Source organism: Garra rufa, chromosome 17 (assembly GCF_049309525.1).
Source record: "Garra rufa chromosome 17, GarRuf1.0, whole genome shotgun sequence".
NCBI classification, from domain to species: Eukaryota; Metazoa; Chordata; class Actinopteri; order Cypriniformes; family Cyprinidae; genus Garra; species Garra rufa.
In genome coordinates, this window is record NC_133377.1 from 38,730,158 (window position 1) to 38,753,073 (window position 22,916).

Genomic DNA, 22,916 nt, shown 5'->3' on the forward strand with positions numbered 1-22,916 from the left:
TCTGTTTAGTAAAATGTGTGTGTGTAGTTGCGAACTCATTTATGTCATTTCTAAAAAACCTTTGTTTACAGGCACGTAGGAGAAAAGAAGCCCTGCAAAATAGTAGCAATTTGAAGGTCACTTTAGACTAGACTTTTGGTCACTCTAAGAAGAAGAATGGGATGGGGCTGTTTTTCTTTTCTGTGCAGGAACGGTTGGCGATAACAGGCCCTGATTGGAGGAGAATGGTTGAACGATATCAGGAGGAGAGGCCTGCAGAATCAAGAATATAAATGCATATTTTAGCTTTGTGAGACATTCCTGGACTGCCCAGAATGTCAGATTTGATATTGGCTGTTCTGGAATCCTGAGCTCAGCACTCTTTGACTTTACTATTAAATTGGCTTTAAACTTTGACGCGGACTCGAGCTGTTTTATTTATAAACGAGCTGGGGGGAAGTAGGTATTTTTACAATACCGGCAACTTCCAACATTACTTACCTTGATTTTTCTTTGTATCCTTTACAGATCATTTCATCTGAAGATATGCTCTTCATGGACGCAGATGTGATGAACACTAATGAACACACATTCACCTACTTCTGAAAACAAAAATTATATAAATTAGAAGGTCATTTTTGCCTGTAACAGAAATGACTGACTGAGAGACATTAGAATCATTATTCGTTTTAAAAATATATATAAATAAATAACTGATACTGAAATAGTTCATGTTTATGTCACTTTATTTAGACCATCGTTTTAATATTGTAACAATTCATTTTACAATGAATTGTCACAGTTTAATATTTAAAATCTACGTCTGAGACAGAAGTAAAACAAAATCCACAGATAAAAGGCATAAAAGTAGCAATAACATTTATATATGAATGCATGGTAGGCCTACAGTTATAATAGATGTAGGAAAATGACTGGCTTGCGGCTATGGAACTTTCGAGAACGTTTAAAATAGTGGTCAAACCCTCTTATATAGTACATACAAACAGTATTACTTTGTTTTAACATGTATGGTTTAGTATTTCACTACCTTGAAAGCAATAACGTGTCTCTTTTGATAACTGATGATAGTAGCGTTTATCTGTCGTCTGTGTTTTGCTCTTCATGACTGACGTAGCGACGCGTGATCACGTAATTAGCGTAGTTCACAGCGCCCTCTGCTGGTAAAATAATCAATACAAAATTGCTGTGGTAAAAGCAGGATTTGATTATCCTGTTTTTAACGTGCTGTGAAACGGATTTTTCGGGGACATAGAATATATATAATTTAAAAAAGAAAATAATAATTTAACTCTATGAAATGCGGTTGTTTCTGAGTGGTTGCTTACTGGCTGATGTCAAAATATCCCAGTATTAAAGTATTAGACTATTATTGTATGGTCTAGACCGCGACTAAACTATGACAAAGCATTGTCACATTCAGTAATTTAATTTGTTCGTTTACAACATCAAACAGCGTATTCTTCAACGTGAAAGTAAGCCTATGGGTGAGACTTCCGGTTCATTAGCCGCTGGAAATAACCAGAGGAATAACAAGGACTGTTTACACCACAAACTAGTGTGTTTATAATTTAGCTAATACATTAACATAATATGGTAAGACACACCAATTTGCAACATCAAGCAGCAAACCAAACTGTTTTGTGCAGCTAAAAATGTCTGGATGCAGATGAGACAGGAAGCAAGACCCATAAAATTACAAATGGTTATGCTGCTTAATATTAGAAACAGGTTTTTCTTATTATATTATTTTAATCTATAGTCATAATTCTAAACACACTGGTTTGTAGCACAAACAGTTTTACTGTTTACTGCACCTTATTATACCTTGATTTTACACTCTTAAAAATAGATGCTTCACGAAGTCATAGAAGCACCTTTTTTGTCTAAATGGTTCCATAAAAAACCTTTAACATCTGAGGAACCTTTCTGTTTCACAAAAGGTTCTTTGTGTTGAAAATAGGTTCTTCAGATTATAAAAAGGTAAGAAAGAGATGTTTTTTTAAAGCAGTGGTTCTCAATCCTGCTCTGCGCATTTTGCATGTCTCCCTTATTTAACACACCTGATTGAGATCATCAGCTCATTAGTAGAGAGATCCATGAACTGAACTTACAAGCTGAAGATCTCAATCAGGTGTGTTAAATAAGAGAGACATGCAAAACGTGCAGAGCAGGGGTCCTCCAGGACTAGGATTGAGAACCACTGCTTTAAAGAACCTTTGACTGAATGGCTCTTTGTGAAACCAAAAATGGTTCTTCTAAGGCACTGCTGTGAAGAACCTTTTGAAGAACCTTTATTTTTAAGAGTGTAGATTGTTCTCAAGAATGCTCTTTATGAAGGCAGATTTACTTTTGAAAAAATACATTAACATACATTTTTTTTAATTGAGATTTATACATCATCTGAAAGCTAAATAAGCTTTCAACTGATGTATGGCTTGTTAGGACAATATTTGGCTGAGATATTTGAATATCTGGAAACTGAGGGTGCAAAAAAATCTGAATATTGAGAAAATCGCCTTTAAAGTTGTCCAAATTAAGTTTTTAGCAATGCATATTACCAATCAAAAATTAAGTTTTGACATATTTATGGTAGGAACTTTACAACATATCTTAAGACAGGTTTTGTGGTCCAGGGTCATATTTAATGAGATATTTCAATGTCTAAGTGTCTTTGGATAAAAGCGTCAGCTAATTGATTAAATGTAAATATTTCACAGAGGAGTGTGTTTTTAAAAATGCATTATTTGTACTGTTAGGGTTATAGATTGTACTGTGGAGAAACTATTCTATAAATACTGAAAACTCTCATTTGTTCTCCTGCATCATTTATAACAACTAGCCAAACTAATGTTTCATTCAGGGCCTGACTGGTGCAGATAGTCTGTGGCCCATAAAGTTGCCCTGAGCACTTTGGCCCGGAGGTAGCTGCTGAGTGAAGTTGTTTTCTGGAGTTTTCTGAGCTGGCAGCCCACCCGCACAGGGTTGAACACCGGTCAGCAGAAAATGGACGACTTTTCAAGTGTCTCCACGCACTACGATCCCATTAGATCCCTGTCAATCTGCGCCATGATCTGAAGCAGAGCTGTGTTCAGATAACCCAACCATCTGGCTGCAGTCTATCACGCTTTAAACTGTCAGGCACTTTATATGCCTGCACTCAAATCTACATTATACATTATATTGCATGTTTGAGCAGCACGCTTGGCTAGAACATTTGCCGTTCGTAGTAATCAATAATGAATATTAGTGAATATGGAAGATTCTGCAAAATAACATCAAAGCTACTTGTAGACAATACTCAGAGAAGTGAGTTTTCACATGCTTTTAGTTCTCGCATACATTTTTCAGAAGTATATTTGTAACAAGGTTGAGCAAATAAGGATTTCTGTGTTTTATGAGGGGAAAAGTATGTGGGGTTTGCCTAACAGCTATATACAATACTTTTTCATATATAATAAAATAATACATATTATTTATCATTTTTTTAGTTATTTAATATTATATGAAAGTTATGTAACACTGAAAGAAAAAATAAATAATTTTATCCTTGTACATAATTTATATATAAAGAATACATACACATACATACATATGTGTGTGTGTATATATTTATATATATATATATATATACACACACACACACACACACACACACACACACACACACACACACACACAAAATATAAAAATACTAGATAAAAATCAGTAAGAAATTATATATTTTTGCTTAATAGAAAGATATGTATATATATAAAATAAAAATAATGTTAAATAATGTAAAAAAAAAAATACACACAAAATAATATAAAAATACTAAGTAAAATAAAAATATAATACTGAAATAATAAAAAGGAATAATATTATTTCTTTATATATACAGAGAGAGATTATTAGTTATATATTTTATTTATTAAAAATAAAATATAAACATATTGTATATATAATATAATATTATATATATATATATATATATATATAATATATATATATATATATATATATATATATATATATATATATATATATATATAATATTTAAAATGAAAAGATATATACACACACACACAAAATAATATAAAAATACTAAGTAAAATAAAAAATATAATACCGAAAAAATAATATTTTTTCATTATGTATATATAGAGAGAGAGAGAGGGAGAGAGAGATTATTAGTTTTATATATATATATTTTTTTTTAAATAATATAAAAATATTATTGAATATTATATAATTATATATTATATAATACTGAAATGTTTTTTATATATTGGTAATATTAAAACAGAATAAAAATAATATATACACACACATAGAAAATACTATAAAAATACTAAGTAAAATAAAAATATAATACATTAAAAAGGAATCATATTTTTTCTTTATATATAGAGAGAGAGGGAGAATTTATTAGTTACATATTTTTATTTATTAAAAATAATATATAAACATTATGAAATATAATACAATTACATATCATATAATACAGAAATGTTTTTATATACATAGATCATATTAAAACAAAATAAAAAAATAATGCACATGCACACACACAAAATATTTTTAAAATTACTAAGTAAAATAAAAATATAATACCAGAAAAAAAGAAAAAATATTTTTCTTTATATATATATATATATATATATATATATATATATATATATATATATATATATATATAAAGAAAGATTATTAGTTATATATTTGTATTTATTAAAAATAATATATAAAAAGTATACATACTGTAAATATAATATTACATATAATATTAAAACAAAATAAAAAGAAATTATATATATGTATATATATTAAAACTAAATAAAAATATAAAAATTATATATGTGTGTGTTTGTGTGGTTTTATATTTCATAAAAATACTACTAATAATAATAATAATACTAAAAGAAAATATATATTTAAAAATATTTATTATTAGCTATTTATTTTATATAAAATAGAATATTATATATTAAATCATACAGATTTTTTCGATAGATTGCTATTAAAACTAAATAAAAATATAAAAATAATATGTGTGTGTGTTTGTGTGGTTTTATATTTCATAAAAATATTACTACTACTACTACTAATAATAATAATAATACTAAAAGGTATATATATTTATTATTTATAAAAAAAAGGATATAACATTTCTGTAATACATATCTATTTAATTTATATTTAATATACAATCCTGAAAGAAGAAGTCGTCTCTGAAGTCTTTATTGCTCGGATCCCCTTTTCAACAAGTCTTTTCCCCTTTTTCAAGTCTGTTTCTTGGTTCCATCTGGTCAGATTGATTAGAAATCCCCAATTTGACGTCTGATTTATGTGAGTTACACGCCAAACTTTGATAATTCAGGGACAGAGATTACACAAAAGTATTGAGCAACTTTTAAAACTCCCAGGCTAACGCGACGAGACTGCCCTCTGCTGGCCACAGGAAAACACTCACTCGGACTGATCAGCGTGTGAATTAATCTTCCTCTGGAAACCAATATATTTCGCTTCTTAATCAGACTGAGTAGCGCATCGAGTAGCACAGCAGCTTGGTTTGGTTTGTTTTTTATCATTAGTCTCTGTCTCTGTCTGCTTCAGTCCGACAGCCACACACTTCCATTGAGTGCAAACAGCATCGCCATGGCAACACGGACAGACTGCAATCCATTGCCCTCATTAGGAAGAACCTGAAAAGATTTCACACCTCTGTTTTATCTTTCCTTCGTAACGTACACAGATGTCAGGTTGACATGGCAACCCTAACGGCCGGTCCACCGGACAGGTGAACTGATGCGTTCACGAATCACGAATCTAGTCACTAGGGTAGCACGGACTAACAAAAAACATTCATATTTTTTCCCCAGTGCTCAATGGCGAAGACACAAATAGCATTAATAATAGATTATTCTGCAGTGCAAATGTATTATGCAGGATATTTCTAAATTAGTTCATTATTAATTGATAAATATAAGTATTACTGGCGTTATTAATTTGGATTAAATATTCAGTGTTGTTAAAAATGATCATCATTCCTTCAAAGACAAATTAAATAGTTAATTAAGCTCAGGTTAGCGTTCCAAACGTAATTTAGAACAAAGTGTATATTTGATATCCACTTTTTTTCTGCAAGAGTGGGGGCGGCCATTTATAATTTTTATGTCTGGCTTCTGGTCTCAACACAGTTCGTGTTGTTGCTTCATATTGCAAACTGGTGTATCTTACCATGTTATTTGAATGTATTATCTTAATTTGAATGTATTATCTTAATTATTATCACACTGGTTTGTAGTGCAAACAGTACCTTTTACTGCATGTTGTTATTCTTATTATCTTCCTATAGACCTTTTTCCTGAGTAAACGATGAGCGCCGCCATTACGAATTCTAACGTGAGATTGAATGCTTTTCTGTTCCGGTTTCCATAGGAACCCATTCAAATAGCGTCCATCTGTTTTTAATGTAGTTAACGTCCGCTGCTTCGTGTCATCTACACACTCATTAAAGTGAGGCACTGACAAATGACGGTCATTGCGACATTGCCAAGTGATGGCGATATGGAGCCATGTGCTTTTTAAAAACATTTTAATAGGTTTAACATTAGTTTATTAGCTCGGAATATACCCTAATTTGACTAGAAACAATGTAGACCGGAAGTGCAAAGCATTCTTTCAGTTAAGAGTCGGACTTACTTCCGTGTTCAGGAAAAACGTCTATAGCGGCTAATGAACCGGAAGTCTCACTCATAGGCTTACTTTCGCGTTGAAGAAAAAAGTGGTATATTTAGGGGTTTAAACAGGTAGTTTGGCCAGGGATTAGCAATCTCCCCATAAAACTGATCATGCAGACCAAACCATAAATTGTAGGATGGTAGTAGCTACTACTCTGTAGGATGGTAGATGGTAGCAAAGCAAGAATGCTTTGCATTTCCGGTTTTCATTGTTTCTAGTCAAACATATATTCCGAGAAGATAATCTAATGTTAAACCACCTATTAAAATGTTTTTAAAGGTGCACTGTGTAATATTTAAGATGATCTCTAGACAGAGGTGCAATATAATGTACATAACTATGTTTTCAGGGGTGTATAAAGACCTTACTTAATGAACCATTATGTTTTTATTACCGTAGTTCTGTAAAGGGAGGGGTGAGCGGTGGACTGTTGCAATTCACAACCTCACCACTAGATGCCGCAAAAATCTACACACTGCACCTTTAAATAGCACATGGCACCATCACTTTGCAATGTCGCAATGACCGTCATTTGTCAGTGCCTCACTTTAATGAGTGTGTAGATGACACAAAGCTGCAGACGTTAAAAATAGATGTGCTGCGTCCGAAATCGCATACTGCTTCAGTAGGTACTACATTTAAATTTGAACGTACTTCCAGACCGTTAAAAAAGTATGTTCTATATAGTATGAATATGGGTAGTATGAATGGAATTCGGACGTACTACATCCGCCGCGTCTCCACTTTCCGCCATTTTTCGAATATGACGACTTCTGTCCTGGTCCATGGTATGCGTACTGCAGAATTCGGGCGGAAGCAGTAGGTCATCCGGGTACTTCTCGCCTACTGTATTTTGAATACTATGAATTCGGACATACTACTCGCCTCACATACTCTTTTTCGCATTCTATATAGTAGGGAAGTATGCGATTTCGGATGCAGCAATGGACGCTAATTGAATGGGTTCCTATGGAGACCGGAACAGAAAAGCATTCAAACTGATGTTAGAATTCGCAATGGCGCCGCTCATCGTTTAGCTTATAAAAACGTAGTTCTGTGTTTTTTAGCTTGTTTACTGTACGTCAGAAATGACAGGGAGGCAGCTTCCCGCAATACAAAGTCAATGGACCCCCCCGGTGGGCGTGGTTTTCAGATTATGATGCGTGTTGCTCTGTCTCTATGGTGAATGACGTCAAGTTCACTGTTCCAACATGGTGGACGGCTTGTGTATAGCGGCCCATAGAAACAGTCTCTAATGAGACATCTACTTTATTTATATTTATGGGCGCTACAGCAATCAAAAGTACGAAATTGCTCATAAAGCAGTCAGTCGCCGATTCAAGCATCTTATGTCGTTGGAATCCTTGGCTCAGGCTAAAGATTTGATTGTGAGCCGGGCGAAATTTTCAGTTTTTTCTTTTAAACTACTTGTGAACTAGTTCTAGGTTTTTCTCTGGATCGGAGTCAAACCAGCGCAGAAAGATTCTCTGGAGAGTAAATATCAACAATAATTATCAAAAAAAGTTTCACTTTCGACTCACTGTCGTAAAGAGACACCAAAACGTTCGAAAAAGGCAGGGCCACTTTTAGTAAACAGAACAGAATGAGATATCTTCACCAAACTCAGAACATTTATGTAAGAGCTCCATCTGAGGTCGTAGGACAAAAATCGCAGAGCTTGGCCACTTGGTGGCGCTATAAGAGGGAATAAACATAACAATGGCTAAACTTATGCAACCCTTTGTCCTCTCAACATGAAAATGCTATGCATGGTTTTGGTCCAAAGTGCACAAGTGTCTAGGGACATTTGCCTATCTCAAAAAACATGACTGCCATTGGCTAATGATATTTCAACACCTATTAGACAAGGTTAACGGAGGTCGATCTGAACGATCTGAAACTCAGTGGGCCTGTTTGACTCATGGCCCCAAAGCTCTGTGAGAAATTTTAAAGAAATCGGCCACTGGGTGGCAATATTTTATTTTTCAAGGGCGTAAACGATTGTAAATTGCACTTTTTTTTCACACATACATGCAATATTTGTATCATATGATAGGACTTATCATTCCGGACAACTTTGCCTCTAGAACCACTGCTGTCAATCAAATCGTTCGTTAAATTATTGAGAAAAAAGCTACTTTTGCGAACTAGTCCTAGGTTTGGAAGTCTCTGAACTCTCTAGGTAAATAATAATAATAAAAAAAAAATTAATTTACCCTTTGGGAAGCTATAACGGGGTCGTTTAGAAAAGGGGCGTGTCCAAACTGACCAAAAATCCTATAAAAGCCTAAAGGAAAACTCAAAACTTCACGAAACCTGGTGAGCACATGCGGCAGGTGATTCTATACAAGCATGCAAAGTTTTAAGGAGATCGGACCACAGTTGGCACTATAACAGTCATAAACGTTAAAAAACATCATATGTCTATGGTATTACCTGGATTTGCCAAAAATGCTTTTATTAAGTCATTTATTTAGGTGGTTACAGGATTGCTACATGATGTCTTTTTTCATATGTGCTTAAATGCCTTAAAGCGCTTGAACCCCGCTAATTGCTGCTTGCAGCTTTATTTAAATATAAGGTTATTTTTAGATTAGTTTATTATTATTTGATAAATATAGCTATAAATATAACTATTACTGGCTTTAATAATTAGATTTAATTATTGAATATAAAAATGATCATCATTCCCCTTCAAAGACAAAGTAATTAGTTAATTATCCTCAGGCTTAAGTTCCAAAAAACCTAATACACACACACACACACACACACACACACACACATCCACTTTTTTTTTTTTACGCAAGAGTGGTTGCGGCCATTTGTAAATTTTATGGGTGAGGCTTACGGTTTCATCCACATCAAAACGCATTATCATAATGTAAACAGTTTTACCATTTACTGCACATTGTTTTGTTTTTTTTCTTGTTATTTCCCTATAGCAGATAATGAACTGGAAGTCTCACCCATTGGCTTACTTCCGCATTAAAGAAAAAGGTGGTATTTTTCTGTGTTTACAGATATGTAAGATACATAGGATAATATAATATAGACTTATTTATTATATCGATGAAAACTCAGTCTCAAATATGCACCCCTACAGATGTGTAAAATAGGCAGCGTTGTTGAAATTTCACAGCACTAGATGTGTTTGACTTTATTTGAGCAGAGAACAGTTAATACAAGCCATCCATCAGAGAGACAGGCTCAGGTATGAGTCTCCACTGACCTCAGAGCCACAGGGTGTTACAAATGCCTCCCAGACCAGCAGCGATGTTCAGGGAATGGACAAATGTGACGGGATGTGAAGTGACAATAGGTGATTCAGACATTTGGGTCACAGACTTCATAAAGGTCGGAGGAATTGTACCGGATTCCACCTGACAAACCGTCCGGCTGTTCAGATTTATAACAGCAGAACAACCACAATAACGTGCTCCGATTCAGCTGCGCTGTGAATGTGAAAAAAAAAAAAAAAAAAAAATGTTTATTAAAAATAAATGTCAAAAATACAACTCGATTAGGGTGGCTGAGAAATAACATGGATATTAACTGTTTTCAGCAATAGAATTTCAGGTTATGATTTTATATGCATGTAATGTTTAGGTTTTTATTCACTTTTCAGTTTCAAGTTTTCAATTTTAAACCTTTAAATTTTAACATTTAAAAAAAAAAATGGAATTTTAAAATGTAAAAGAACTATTTAAAATAACAGGGTTTATACAGATACTGTAAAATGAAATTTCAGGACTTTAGATAAATAAAAATATACTAATAAAATAATATGCAAAGTTTAGTTCTAAATGAAAAGATTCACAAACCTGCTCCGAAGTTCCGAACTTAATCAAATGATTCGCGGTCTCCGCTCCAAAGTTCCAATCTTGATCAAATGATTCACAATTCTTGCTCCGAAGTTCCAATCTGAAGCAAATGATTTGTGATTTGCGATCCGCACTCTGAAGTTCCGATCTAAATTCTGATCTAAATCAAAAGACTGGCAAACCTGTTCCAAAATCCCGTTCGAAATCAAATGATTTACGAGCCGCACTCTTAACTTCCAATCTCAGGCAAAAGATTCAAGATCCCGCTCTGAAGTTCCGATCTGAAACAAAAGATTCATGAACCTGCTCCGAAATCCTGTTCTAAATCAAATGATTTGTGATCTGTGCTCCGAAGTTCCAATCTGAAGCAAATTATTTGCGATCCGCGCTCTGAAGTTCCAATCTGAAGCAAAAGATTCAAGAACCCGATCCAAAATTCTGTTCTAAATCAAATGATTTACAAACCCTCTCCAAAGTTCTGATCTAAATCGGTGCTTTGGTGCTTGGCCCCTAATGATTCGCGATCACACTCCAAAGTTCCGATCTGAAGCAAAAGATTTATGAACCCGCTCCGAAGTTTCGACCTAAATTAAATGATTCACAAACCCACTCTGAAGTTCCAATCTTAAAAAAATATTCAAGAACCCACTCCGAAGATTTGATCTAAATCAAATGATTTGTAATACACATTTAGAAATTCCGACTTGAAGCAAAAGATTCAAGAACCTGCTCCGAAGTTCCAATCTAAATCAAATGATTTGCGATGCATGCACCGAAGTTCCGACTTCAAGCAAAAGATTCATGAACCTGCTTAGAAGATTTGATCTAAATCAAATGATTCATGCTTTGAAGCTCCAATCCGAAGCAAAAGATTCACAAAACACTGGAGTTCTGATCGAAATCAAATGATTCCTGATCTACTTTTTACTAGTGAATCGCTTTAAGTGAATGATCGGTCACGAATTTGAATCAATCAGAGCGATTCCAGTGCAAATGACTCACTTAATTGATTTAGTTCATCTGTTCCTCTTTTCTAGTCTTCAACCATGTGTACACAAAACTGTCACTACTACTCCTGGCTTAGCTTGCTATTTTTAAGACATTAACTAAAATAAGCGGGGAAAAAGTATTACGTTTTTTGAAATTGTGAATTTTGACGAAAAAGATGTGCTTCTTAAAGAAATGTAACTTATTTCATAGATTAATTGTTTATCAATAATTCAAGCACTTTTCAAGCAACCTCTTTAGGAATTCTGCACAACTTGTACAAACTCTGAATAAACATTAATAAACAATATTTATATTGAATGCAGCTGAAAGGTTATTACATCTTCATGCTTTTGTTCAAACCATAGATCACGCAAGACTGCAAAAGTGAGAAATGCTTGTCATATAATCTTATTGCTTTAACAGTACATTTATATTTACACTGACAGTTCCGTTTTCCTATTACACAACAGCTGCAGCACTTATCATCAAACGTGTCCCACAGTTACTAACATCCTGAACAATCAGCTGACAGATCATATTTAAATATACAATTCTTTATTTCAGCCCTTGATTCCCAACAAGACAAATATTGTGACAGGAGTCATTTGTCATTCCTAGAATGTTGAGTTAAAGTGAAGACAGTGAAAGTATCTTTTAGCATTCATACCACAGAGATTCTATTCTTACTTACAGATTCAGCTACACGGGGTTAGTCCAGATCAGAAACAAAGCTTGTGTTAATAACACATTACAACATTACAAGAAACCACTGACAATCGTGTGTGCAATCAAATATCACGCTTAGAGGAACAGTTCGTTCAAACATTTTCTGATCCTCAAGCCATCCAAGACGGGGATGAGTTTGTCCCTGCATCAGAGCAGATTTGCAGGAATTTAGCATTACATCACTTGCACTTGCAGTGAATGGGTGCCGTCAGAAACAGCTGATAAAAACATCACAATAATCCACAAAACAATTAACATCTTGTGAAGTGAAAAGCAGCATGTTTGTAAGAAACAAAACCGCCAATAAGACATTTTAGCCTTAAACTGATACTTGCAGCTAAAATACACTGCAGTTTAAAATTAAAATGCATTAACAATAGATTTATTTCTTACAAACATGCTGCTTTTCACTTCACATGACATTAACTGATGGACTGAAGTGATATGGATTACCTTTGAATTATTGTGATGTTTTTATCAGCTGTTTGGACACTCATTCCGACGGCACCCATTCACTCCAAAGGATCCATTGGTGAGCAAACAATGCAAAATTCCTCCAAATCTGTTCCATAAGGAAACAAACTCATCTTGTATGGCCTGAGGTTGAGATATTTCCACAAATGTTCATTTTATTCCGAACTATTCCTTTAAAAATGACTATGGAAATGTTTGCACTTCACTCAAAGCTTCTGGAGTGATTTTATGTTATTATATGTTCTGAAAGTCCAAGTAATGCTTATAAAACCCAGCACATTATATATCCGCATTGCCCATGTCAAACATCTCATACAGTATTTAACGATAACATATTATATACCAGCTTATATGTTGATAAAGCAATCAGTGTCTAGTTAACAAAGCAATCTTTTAAAACTCATCCGTCCTTCTAAAAATATAAACTCCCATTCGAAACCTATTACTTATTTTTGATTTGTAGCTTTTTGATGATTTCTTTCTTGCGTATACTGAATACATGTATTAGAAACTGTTAGAACGCATCCAGTGTTGAGTTATAATGGGATGCAATGCGTTTGGATGCTCTTGAAGCTGCTGTGCAAATCCAACACCCTCATTTCATCCAAATCAGTTACAAAATCACCACTTGAGGCAATTAGCACCACTGCACAAAACACAATCTCGCCATCATCATGTGGTAAATGCCAAGAAGCAGCATCAGCCCCATGAATTTGATTGTAATAACAATGTTTGAGAGCATTTGGATTTATTAAAAAGCCTTGAATTAGAGGAAGCCAAGCTGGTCCCGATCGATTGCTGGCTTCAGCGGTTTCTGGCACGGTGGCAGCCGCAGTGGAAGTCTGCATTGGGGTCGAGGAGCAGCGAGTCTCGGTTGTGGTTGTGCGGTATGCAGTCGAGATGGTACCAGGCGTCGCAGTCGTCACACTGGATCCACTGCACCGTGTCCTGCTGCGGGAGGCGACAGTGAGCCGCTGCGCAGGGTTCAACGCCTTGAGCCACCGCTACCTCTTCATCTTCGTCTTCGGAGGATGATGACGAAGAGGAGGAGGAAGATGAGGAGCTAGATGAGGATGATGAAGAGGGAGACGGCAGGGAAGGTTGTGGCAGTGGGTGCTTTCTAGGCCTTCCTCGTCGTCGGCTGTAGAGGAAAAATTAAAATTAAAATACAGGAAAATTGTACATTAATAAATGTGATTGATTCATGAAATATATTTCTGATGAGACATTTTATTGACTTTATTTAAGCCTGGTCAATTTAAGGAAATTTGAAGAAATCTTTATTCTAAAATAAAGATAATATATATATATATATATATATATATATATATATATATATATATATAGTATAATATAATACAAAAATGTCTTAGAAAAAAAAAGTCATTACAATTTTTTTTAATCAGAAGTATATTTTTGTAATTTTATTTTTTATATTTTTAATCTTGGAGGAAAAAAAAGTTAATTCCTATTCACTCCCATGTATTTTTTAGGTTTGGAAATAAATCCCTGATATTTTATTTTAATGAATGTGATTAATTCATAAAACATACTTCTGAATAGAAATTTCAATTACTTTATTTTTCTAGGATTTTTTTTTTTTTACTTAAAGTAAAATACATGCTTAGTCATCTAAATATATTTTTCAGGTCTCGAAATCACAAATTCCCTGATATTTTATTTTAATAAACGGAATAATGAATAAAAAAAAATATTTTTTTATATTTAGAAATAAATATATTTTTCTCTCTCTCTAATCTTAAAGTAAAGCTTTTGTTTATTTAAATATATTTTTATTTATTATATTTTATGAGTAAATTTTTGGAGTATAAATTCCCTGAATTCCCTTAATTCAGAAAATATGCTTACTATTAGGAAAAAATAAATATATATATATAAAGATTGTATTCATTTTTATACATCTTCAAGGCTTGGAAATAAATTCCTTGATATTTTATTTAATTTTACAAAATAAATAGATCCCTGAAATTTTATTTTAATGAACGTGATCAATTCATAAAAACATACTTCTGAATAGAATTTTAAATTACTTCATTTTTCTAGGGTATTTTTTACTTAAAGGAAAATATATGCTTATTCATCTAAATATATTTTTCAGGTCTTGTTTATTCATTATTATTCCTCTCCCTAATATGTGTAATCTTGCTAAAAGTGAAAAATGTATTATAAAGAAGAATGACTTTAACGTTATATTTTTTTATTTAATAGTTTTTAGATATAATTACTTTAATTACTTTACCATAACACGTTTTGTTCATTTCAATATATTTCTCAGGCCTTGAAATCACAAATTTTGTGATATATTTTAATAAAGGAAATATTGAATTTTAAAAATATTTAAATATGTTATCATTTTTATAAGATTTGGAATAGAATAAAGATTTTATAATAAGGATTTTTATTATTTTCCATACCCTTTCCATGCTTGAAAATCACAAATGACATGATATTTCATACATAATAAATGCAATTAATTTGATACTCATGATTAAAAACATTAATGCCTATAATTTTCTAATATTTTATTTATTTTAAAAATACACCCATTATTGATAATATTAATTCATTTGATTAGATATTTTGAATAGAATAAAGATTTTAGAATAAAGATTTTATTATTTTCTATTTCTTTTCCAGGCTTGAAAATCACAAATTCCATGATAATACATTTTAATAGATGCAATTAATAAGATACTCACTATTACAAACATTAATGCATATAAATTCTCCAATATATTTTTGTATTTTATAGTATTTTAGAATACACATGCAGGCCTCAGACTCACAAAATCTAGTTTTCTTCCAGCTTCTTCATGACTGTGAGAATACCGTGTGTAACTACGCAGTATCACTCACCCAGTTGAGGCCTGAAAGCGAGAAATCACTCTCCTCGCCTTCTCTGTCTTGGTCATCCTCGCTGACGGGGAGGTCAGGTTGTAATTCTCGCTCTGCATCCCGAGGGTGGTGTATACAGGAGAGCTGTGTGCCCTAGGCCTCCTGCCAGGACCAGACAAGCAGGGCTTCTGCTGGCGGAGGGGCGTCAAACTGATACCGTTGCCTTTGGTGTGACTCGATATGCTCACGATATGATTGAACTGCCTGTTTGGTGGCACATTGAAAATGCTGTCGCCGGTGTGTCTGTTCACGTCGAGCTGTGATCGGCAGTTCTGCTCCAGTTTGGGTAGAGGGGGCTGAAACACCTCAGACTCTGATTTGTACAGCCGCCGTCTTTTCTTGGCTTGTCCCCTCCGTCCGTCCTCCAGGTCTCTGCGGTTCGCCGGATCGTCCGAACTGTCGTCCTCCAGCAGAACCGTGTGAGCGGACTTGCGCCTGCTCTTTGAAGATGGCGGGACAGACTTGGATGAAATCTCACCAGCAGCCTGAAAAGGAGGCGGAGTCGTGGGCGGAGCCAAAGCGGTGAACGCCGGCGCATTTAAGTTGCTTGTATTTTCGCTCTTCTTAAAGGTCCAGCAGCTGCCGTTCATCTTGCTCAGGCTGCCGATGGAGTTGAGGATGACCGTGGCTCGGTTGATGGACAGCTTTGAGATGTCCAGGGCTGGGTCCGGTTTACGGTCCGAGCATGTTCTGATCCGGTTCTTTATGTCTGATGAGAAGGAACCCGCTTTGGGCACAGTGATGGCGTCGAAGTCCAGCGGGCGAACCCGTACTTTCTGGAAGAGGAAGTAGAATTCTGGACTAGCCCGTCCTGATTGGCCGCCGATGGTGAGCGTGTCGCCATCAAAAATTTCCTTTAAGACACCTTGTTGGAGGCGCATGTCATTCACCCATGTGCCTGTGGGGTAAAAATAGTTTTTTTAGAAGAGATTTCATATTGTACATCAGGCCTTGTAATAAAATAATCTACACGCGCTCCAGAACGCAACTGTGTAGGTCAAAATCATCTGGGAGGAAAAAAAAAAAAAACTAATTTCAGCAAGGTTATATATAATTTTAAATAAAGTAAATATGTGACCCTGGACCACAAAACCAGTCATAAGGTTAAATTTTACAAAACTGAGATGTATGCATCATATGAAAGCTCAATAAATAAGCTTTCTATTGATGTTTGGTTTGTTAGGATAGGACAATATTTGGCTGAGATACATCTATTTGAAAATCAGGAATCTGAGGGTGCAAAAAAATCTAAATACTGAGAAAATCACCTTTAAAGTTGTCCAAATTGAGCTCTTAACCATGCATATTACTAATCAAAAATTACATTTTGATATGTTTGCAGTAGGAATTTTACAAAAATCTTCATGGAACATGATCTTTACTTAATTTCCTAATGATTTTTGGCATAAAAGAAAAATCAATAATTTTGACCCATACATTGTATTTTGGCTATTACTACAAATATACCCCAGCGACTTAAGACTGGTTTTGTGGTCCAGGGTCACATATATACATATATTTTTCCCCTAGTATGTGTAATCTTTATTTTAGAATGAAGATTTTGTTGATTTCCAAAAATCTTCCAGACTAGATTTTATATTAATGGAAAAATATAGAAAGATGTATTCACTACTATAAATATTAACTTAGTGACTTTAATGTTATATTTTTATTTAATAGTTTTTAGATACACTTACTTTTTTAAATTTATTCAAATATATTTCTCAGGCCTTGAAATCACAAATTCCTTGATTCTTTTATTTTAACAACTGGAATAATGAATTTTCAAAAAACACTGACTATTGGAAATATTAATTTCATAATAGTTATGCACATACATATATATATATATATATATATATATATATATATATATATATACACACACACACACACACACATATAAATGACAATTAATGTTATTTAACTTAATGTTTTTAATTATTTGATTAATTCATGTTTATTTAATATTTTATATTAACTAATGCAATAAAATAGAAAACATTTTTACTAGCATAAATATGAATGACTTCAATGTTATATCTATTTTTTTAATTGTTTTTTGAATATCTACTTTTCTATAAAATAATGGCTTTGTTCATTTAAATACATATTTTTAGGTCTTAAAAACACAAATTTCTTGAGATTTTATTTTTATAAATGGAATAAAGCATTTTAAAAATACACTCAATATTGGAAATATATATATATATATATATATATATATATATATATTTTTTTTTTTTTTTTTACATTCACACACACCTATTTACGATGATTTAATAAATAATAAATTATAATTATGTACTTATATATTGCAATCACAATTCATGTTTTTATTTAACATAATTTTTGAATTATTTGATCAAATAAATGTTCATTTAAAATGTCTATATTTATATGTGTATAAATATAAATACAAATATCTTATATATGATTTGGTAAGTTAAAAATAATAAATATATATTATAAATATATTTATGTATATATATTGAAATAATCATTAAATCTTTATTAATCATTAGTTTTATCTATATTTGTATGTTTGTGTGTGTGTATATATATATATATATATATATATATATATAAATGTATTTATATATATACACTGTATCTATTTATTTATCTCCCTATCTCTCTCTTTATACACACACACATCAATATGTGACCCTGGACCACAAAACCAGTCTTAAGTCGCTGGGGTATATTTGTAGCAATAGCCAAAAACACATTGTATGGGTCAAAATTATTGATTTTTCTTTTATGTCAAAAATCATTAGGAAATTAAGTAAAGATCATGTTCCATTAAGATTTTTTGTAAAATTCCTACTGTAAACCTATCAAAATGTAATTTTTGATTAGTAATATGCATTGTTAAGAACTTAATTTGGACAACTTTAAAGGTGATTTTCTCAGTATTTTGATTTTTTTGCACCCTTAGATTCCAGATTTTCAAATAGATGTATCTCGGCCAAATATTGTCCTATCATAACAAACCATACATCAATAGAAAGCTTATTTATTGAGCTTTCATATGATGTATATATCTCAGTTTTGTAAAATTTAACCTTATGACTGGTTTTGTGGTCCAGGGTCACATATATCTATATCTATCTATATTTATGATGTTTTAATATACAAAAATATCAATATAATAAATTAATAAATACACACACCATAACTGCTGCGATCCTTCACTTGCACTTTCCAGCTCTCTTCTCCAGAAGCATCAGTTTCTCTTTCCACATGGAGCTCTGCATGAATACGGGACACGATCATGGAGTCCAGAGTGACGTCGCACAGCTCCGTGGCTCGTCCCAAACGGAACACACACTGGGCCAACGCGGGCCGGAAAGTGTACAAGTCACGGACGGAGTCTGACGACCCATTTCCATGAGCGTTAGTATTGTTTGTGTCCGACAACCCAATCCTTAGCAACTGAAAACACGGCTGGACTCCTGATGACATTTTGACATCCCACAAACAAATGTGAAGGAAAAACCGCAACGCAGCCAGCAAACAGCAGCTTTTCACATAACACTGAGACAAACGTCCTCCATTGAAGATCCTCCACTCAGAAAAACTTAAAATATGACACTTATAAAAGCTTATCACGCACAGTAAATAAAATATGACATGCTAAAAAAATTAACTAAAAGGCTGCAGCACAGATTTTCTGCACTAGATAGATTAAATATTAAAAGTGGATATGTAGTGGCTCTGAATGATGCTCAATTGCTGGACTTCATTCTGGAAAACAGAACAATACAGTGCATTAGTGGCTTTACCAATATTAATGTTTTTATTGCATTTAATTTTAGTAATTACACACAACCAGTCAAAAGTTTTTGAACAGTAAGACTTTTAATATTCACTAAACCTTCATTTATTTGATCTAAAGTACAGCAAAAATGGTACAATTTTGAAATATTTAAAATAACTGCTTTCTATACAAATATAATTTTGAAATGTAATTTATTCCTGTGATCAAAGCTACATTTTCAGCATCATTACTGCAGTCTTCAGTGTCACATGATCCTACAGAAATCATTCTAAAATGTAGATTTGCTGTTCAAGGAACATTTATTATCCGGATTCTTTGATGAATAGAAAGATTCAAAGAGCATTTATCTGAAAGAAAAAGCTTTTGTAACAATATACACTATACCATTCAAAAGCTTAGAGTCAGTAATATTTGGAAATAAACTATAGAAGTTAATACTTTTATTTAGCAAGGATGCTTTAAATTGATTATAAAAAGGGATGATAAAGACACTTATAATTTCAGATAAATGCTGTTCTTCTGAACTTTCCATTCATCAAAGAAACCTGAACAAATTCTACTCTAATAATAATACACGTTTTTGAGCAGCAAATCAGTTTAGAATGATTTCTGAAGGAACATGTGACTGGAGTAATGACCTCAAGTAAATACATCTTGATTTAGGAATGTTTTGAAATGGAAAAAAAAGACTAAGGAATTTTTTTTAACTAATTATAATTTAATTTTTGCGGTGTACGCAACATATACACTATCAGTCAAAAGTTTTTGAACAGTAAGATTTTTTTCATGTTTTTTTTAAATTAGTCTCTTCTGCTCTTCTTTACTTTTTTAAATAACCATTTTCTATTTGAATACATTTTAAAATATAATTCATTCCTGTGAACAAAGCTGTATTTTTATCATCATTACTCCAGTCTTCAGTGTCACACAATCCTTCAGAAATTATTCTAATTTCTACATTTATTATTATTATTATGTTAAAAAAAAAGTTTTTCCAGGTTTCGTTGATGAATAGAAAGTTCAGAAGAACAGCATTTATCTGAAATATAACTTATGATATATATCTTTTGTAACATAATAAATGTCTTTATCACCCTTTTTATCAATTTAAAGCATCCTTGCTAAATAAAAGTATTAATATCTATAAAATGACTTCGAGCTTTTCAATGGTATAGTGCATGTTACAAAAACTTTTTATTTCAGATTAATGCTGTTATTTGGGTCTTTCTATTCATCAAAGAATCCTTAAAAAAAAAAAAAAACTCAACTATTTTAAATATTGATTAGAATAAACTAAATAATGTTTCTTGAACAGCAAATCAACATATTATTATGATTCCTGAAGGATCATGTGACACTGAAGACTGGAGTAATGATGCTGAAAATTCATCTTTGATCACAGGAATAAATTACGTTTTAAAATATATTCAAACAGAAAACAGTTATTTTAAAAAGTAAAAATATTTCACAATTTATACTGTTTTTGCTGTACTTTAGATCAAATAAATGCAGGCTTGGTGAGCAGAAGAGACTTCTTTAAAAAAATAAATAAATAAAAGTCACTGTTCAAAAACTTTTGACTGGTTGTGTGTGTGTGTGTGTGTGTGTGTGTGTGTGTATATATATATATATATATATATATATACACACACACTCGTGGAACATGGCTTTGCTCCAACAATACATGTATTTCTATATATTGACATTTAACAGCATAATACCGAAATTAGACAGCTGTGCATCGTCTATGCACCACCATCGTCTCTATGCTTCACCATGATTTACACCATGCATTATAACCTATAGATTTCCGTCCGAAACTATACATGATATACAAAAGCTAGTTTAAAACCCGTGTCAGAGCAGTTTCAAAACGTGCAAAGCATTTATAAAAAGCAGTCATTTGTTTCTAACAGATATTTGGCTAGTCGCTAAAGGAAATGTTAGGCTTGTGTAGGCAGAGCACTGCTCGCTCTCGCATGAAAACACATTCACACAAAGCGAGCCAAAAACAGCTGCTTTATAAAAGCATTACATTCATTTCGTCGAACATTACGGTGATAAAACACTTACAAAAGCATGACATACCCAAAACACGAAGGTATATGTTTTGTAAAACGCTATGTGAGTCTTTTATTTCAGCTCCGTGGTAAATCTTATCGCCTCCTCTCCCCAGGAAGTGCTTTGAAATTTGGCGCGCCAGGAGCAGGACGAGTTTCCTTGCGCGAAATTCAACGCCACTTCCGTCCATGTTGTCAAGGAGACCGTCAACACAGAATGACAATGCAAACAGTTTTTTTTAACCATTTGTCAGGTTTTTTTTTTCATAATCATTGGGTATATTTAATATCCGTTAATGCTGATGGATTATTTAATAAGTATTGAATTAAAATTTTAACACAGACACAGCATGCTGATAGAAGGGGTTTACAAAAACAAATGGAAAAGTGGAGACATTGAATAAATAATAAATTATACTAAACTATAAGTTAGTAAAATATAATATAATTATATAATGCAGTGGTCAAACTATTTAAAATATAGGTTATTAAGGTACAGACTACAAGCATAATGTACAATGTTTCCATCTAATATGCATTTTGAAGTACAGCTCATCATATTAATGTGTGTTTTCACTAGTTCACTAGCTTACCTGAATATATTCCTAGATCTGTGTTGGATGTCTTCGAAGTGGCCAGTTGAAATATTTTATTTGTAAATAGTATACTTTTTCGCATATTTCAGGAAATCTCATAAAACCAGTTAGCTAAGTCAGGAGTATAGTAGTAGCAGTAGAAGTGTTGTGTAAACATGGCTGAAGGCACGAAAAGCGGAGAAACAGACAAACCAATTCAATTGAGTGAGTCATTTAGGGTGGAACCACTACGATTGATTTAAACTTAAACTCGTGGGTTCAATCATTCAGATAAAGCTATTCACTAGCAAGAACCTGCTTAAAAGAGCCATTCTTTTCAAAACTCTGAATCAGTTAACCATTGCATTGCAAAATGAATCATTGTTTCGAAACACGTGTGTATCGTGAATCATTTGATTCAGATCGGAACTTCGGAGCATGTTCGCAAATCATTTGATTCAGATCAAGATTTCAGAGCAGGTTTTTTAATCATTTGATTTAGGTTTGATTCAGATCAAGACTTCGGAAGGCTTTGTGAATCTTTTTATTTAGATTGGAACTTTAGAGTGGTTTCTTGAATTGTTTGATTCAGTTTGAAACTTCAAGGTGGGCTCGGAACTTTGGAATGGGTTTGCAAATCATTCAGGTTGGAACTTTGCAGTGGGTTTGCGAATCTTTTGATTCAGATCGGAACTTCTGCGCATGTATTGGGAATCATTTGATTCAGTTCGGAACTTCAGAGCAGGTTTGCGAATCATTTGATTTAGATTGGAACTTCGGAATGGGTTTGCAGATCACAAATCACTTGATCTAGATTGCAGCTTCTAAGCGTGTTCTCAAATCATTT

The 22,916-nt window shown here is 33.0% G+C and overlaps 1 protein-coding gene across 1 annotated transcript; it reads right to left on the reverse strand.

Annotated features, from left to right (window-relative positions):
* Window positions 1-12,093: 12,093 nt before the first annotated feature.
* tcf19l (transcription factor 19 (SC1), like) lies at window positions 12,094-21,606 on the reverse strand. Its single transcript, XM_073822230.1, has 4 exons — window positions 21,523-21,606; window positions 18,827-19,400; window positions 15,612-16,548; window positions 12,094-13,875 (listed from the first exon to the last, which is right to left on the reverse strand). Exons 2-4 carry the CDS (start codon window positions 19,116-19,118, stop codon window positions 13,539-13,541), a joined length of 1,566 nt encoding a protein of 521 aa, XP_073678331.1. The 5' UTR covers window positions 19,119-19,400; window positions 21,523-21,606; the 3' UTR covers window positions 12,094-13,538.
* Between the last annotated feature and the right edge of the window lie 1,310 nt (window positions 21,607-22,916).

Bases quoted from the DNA above. Each gene is read 5' to 3' on its own strand.
- tcf19l (XM_073822230.1), bottom strand. From the start codon at position 19,118: ATGTCATCAGGAGTCCAGCCGTGTTTTCAGTTGCTAAGGATTGGGTTG. The intron at 16,549-18,826 runs GTGTGTGTATTT...TTTACCCCACAG, and splicing joins GAAGGATCGCAGCAGTTATG to GCACATGGGTGAATGACATG. The intron at 13,876-15,611 runs GTGAGTGATACT...TTTCCTCTACAG, and splicing joins CGCTTTCAGGCCTCAACTGG to CCGACGACGAGGAAGGCCTA.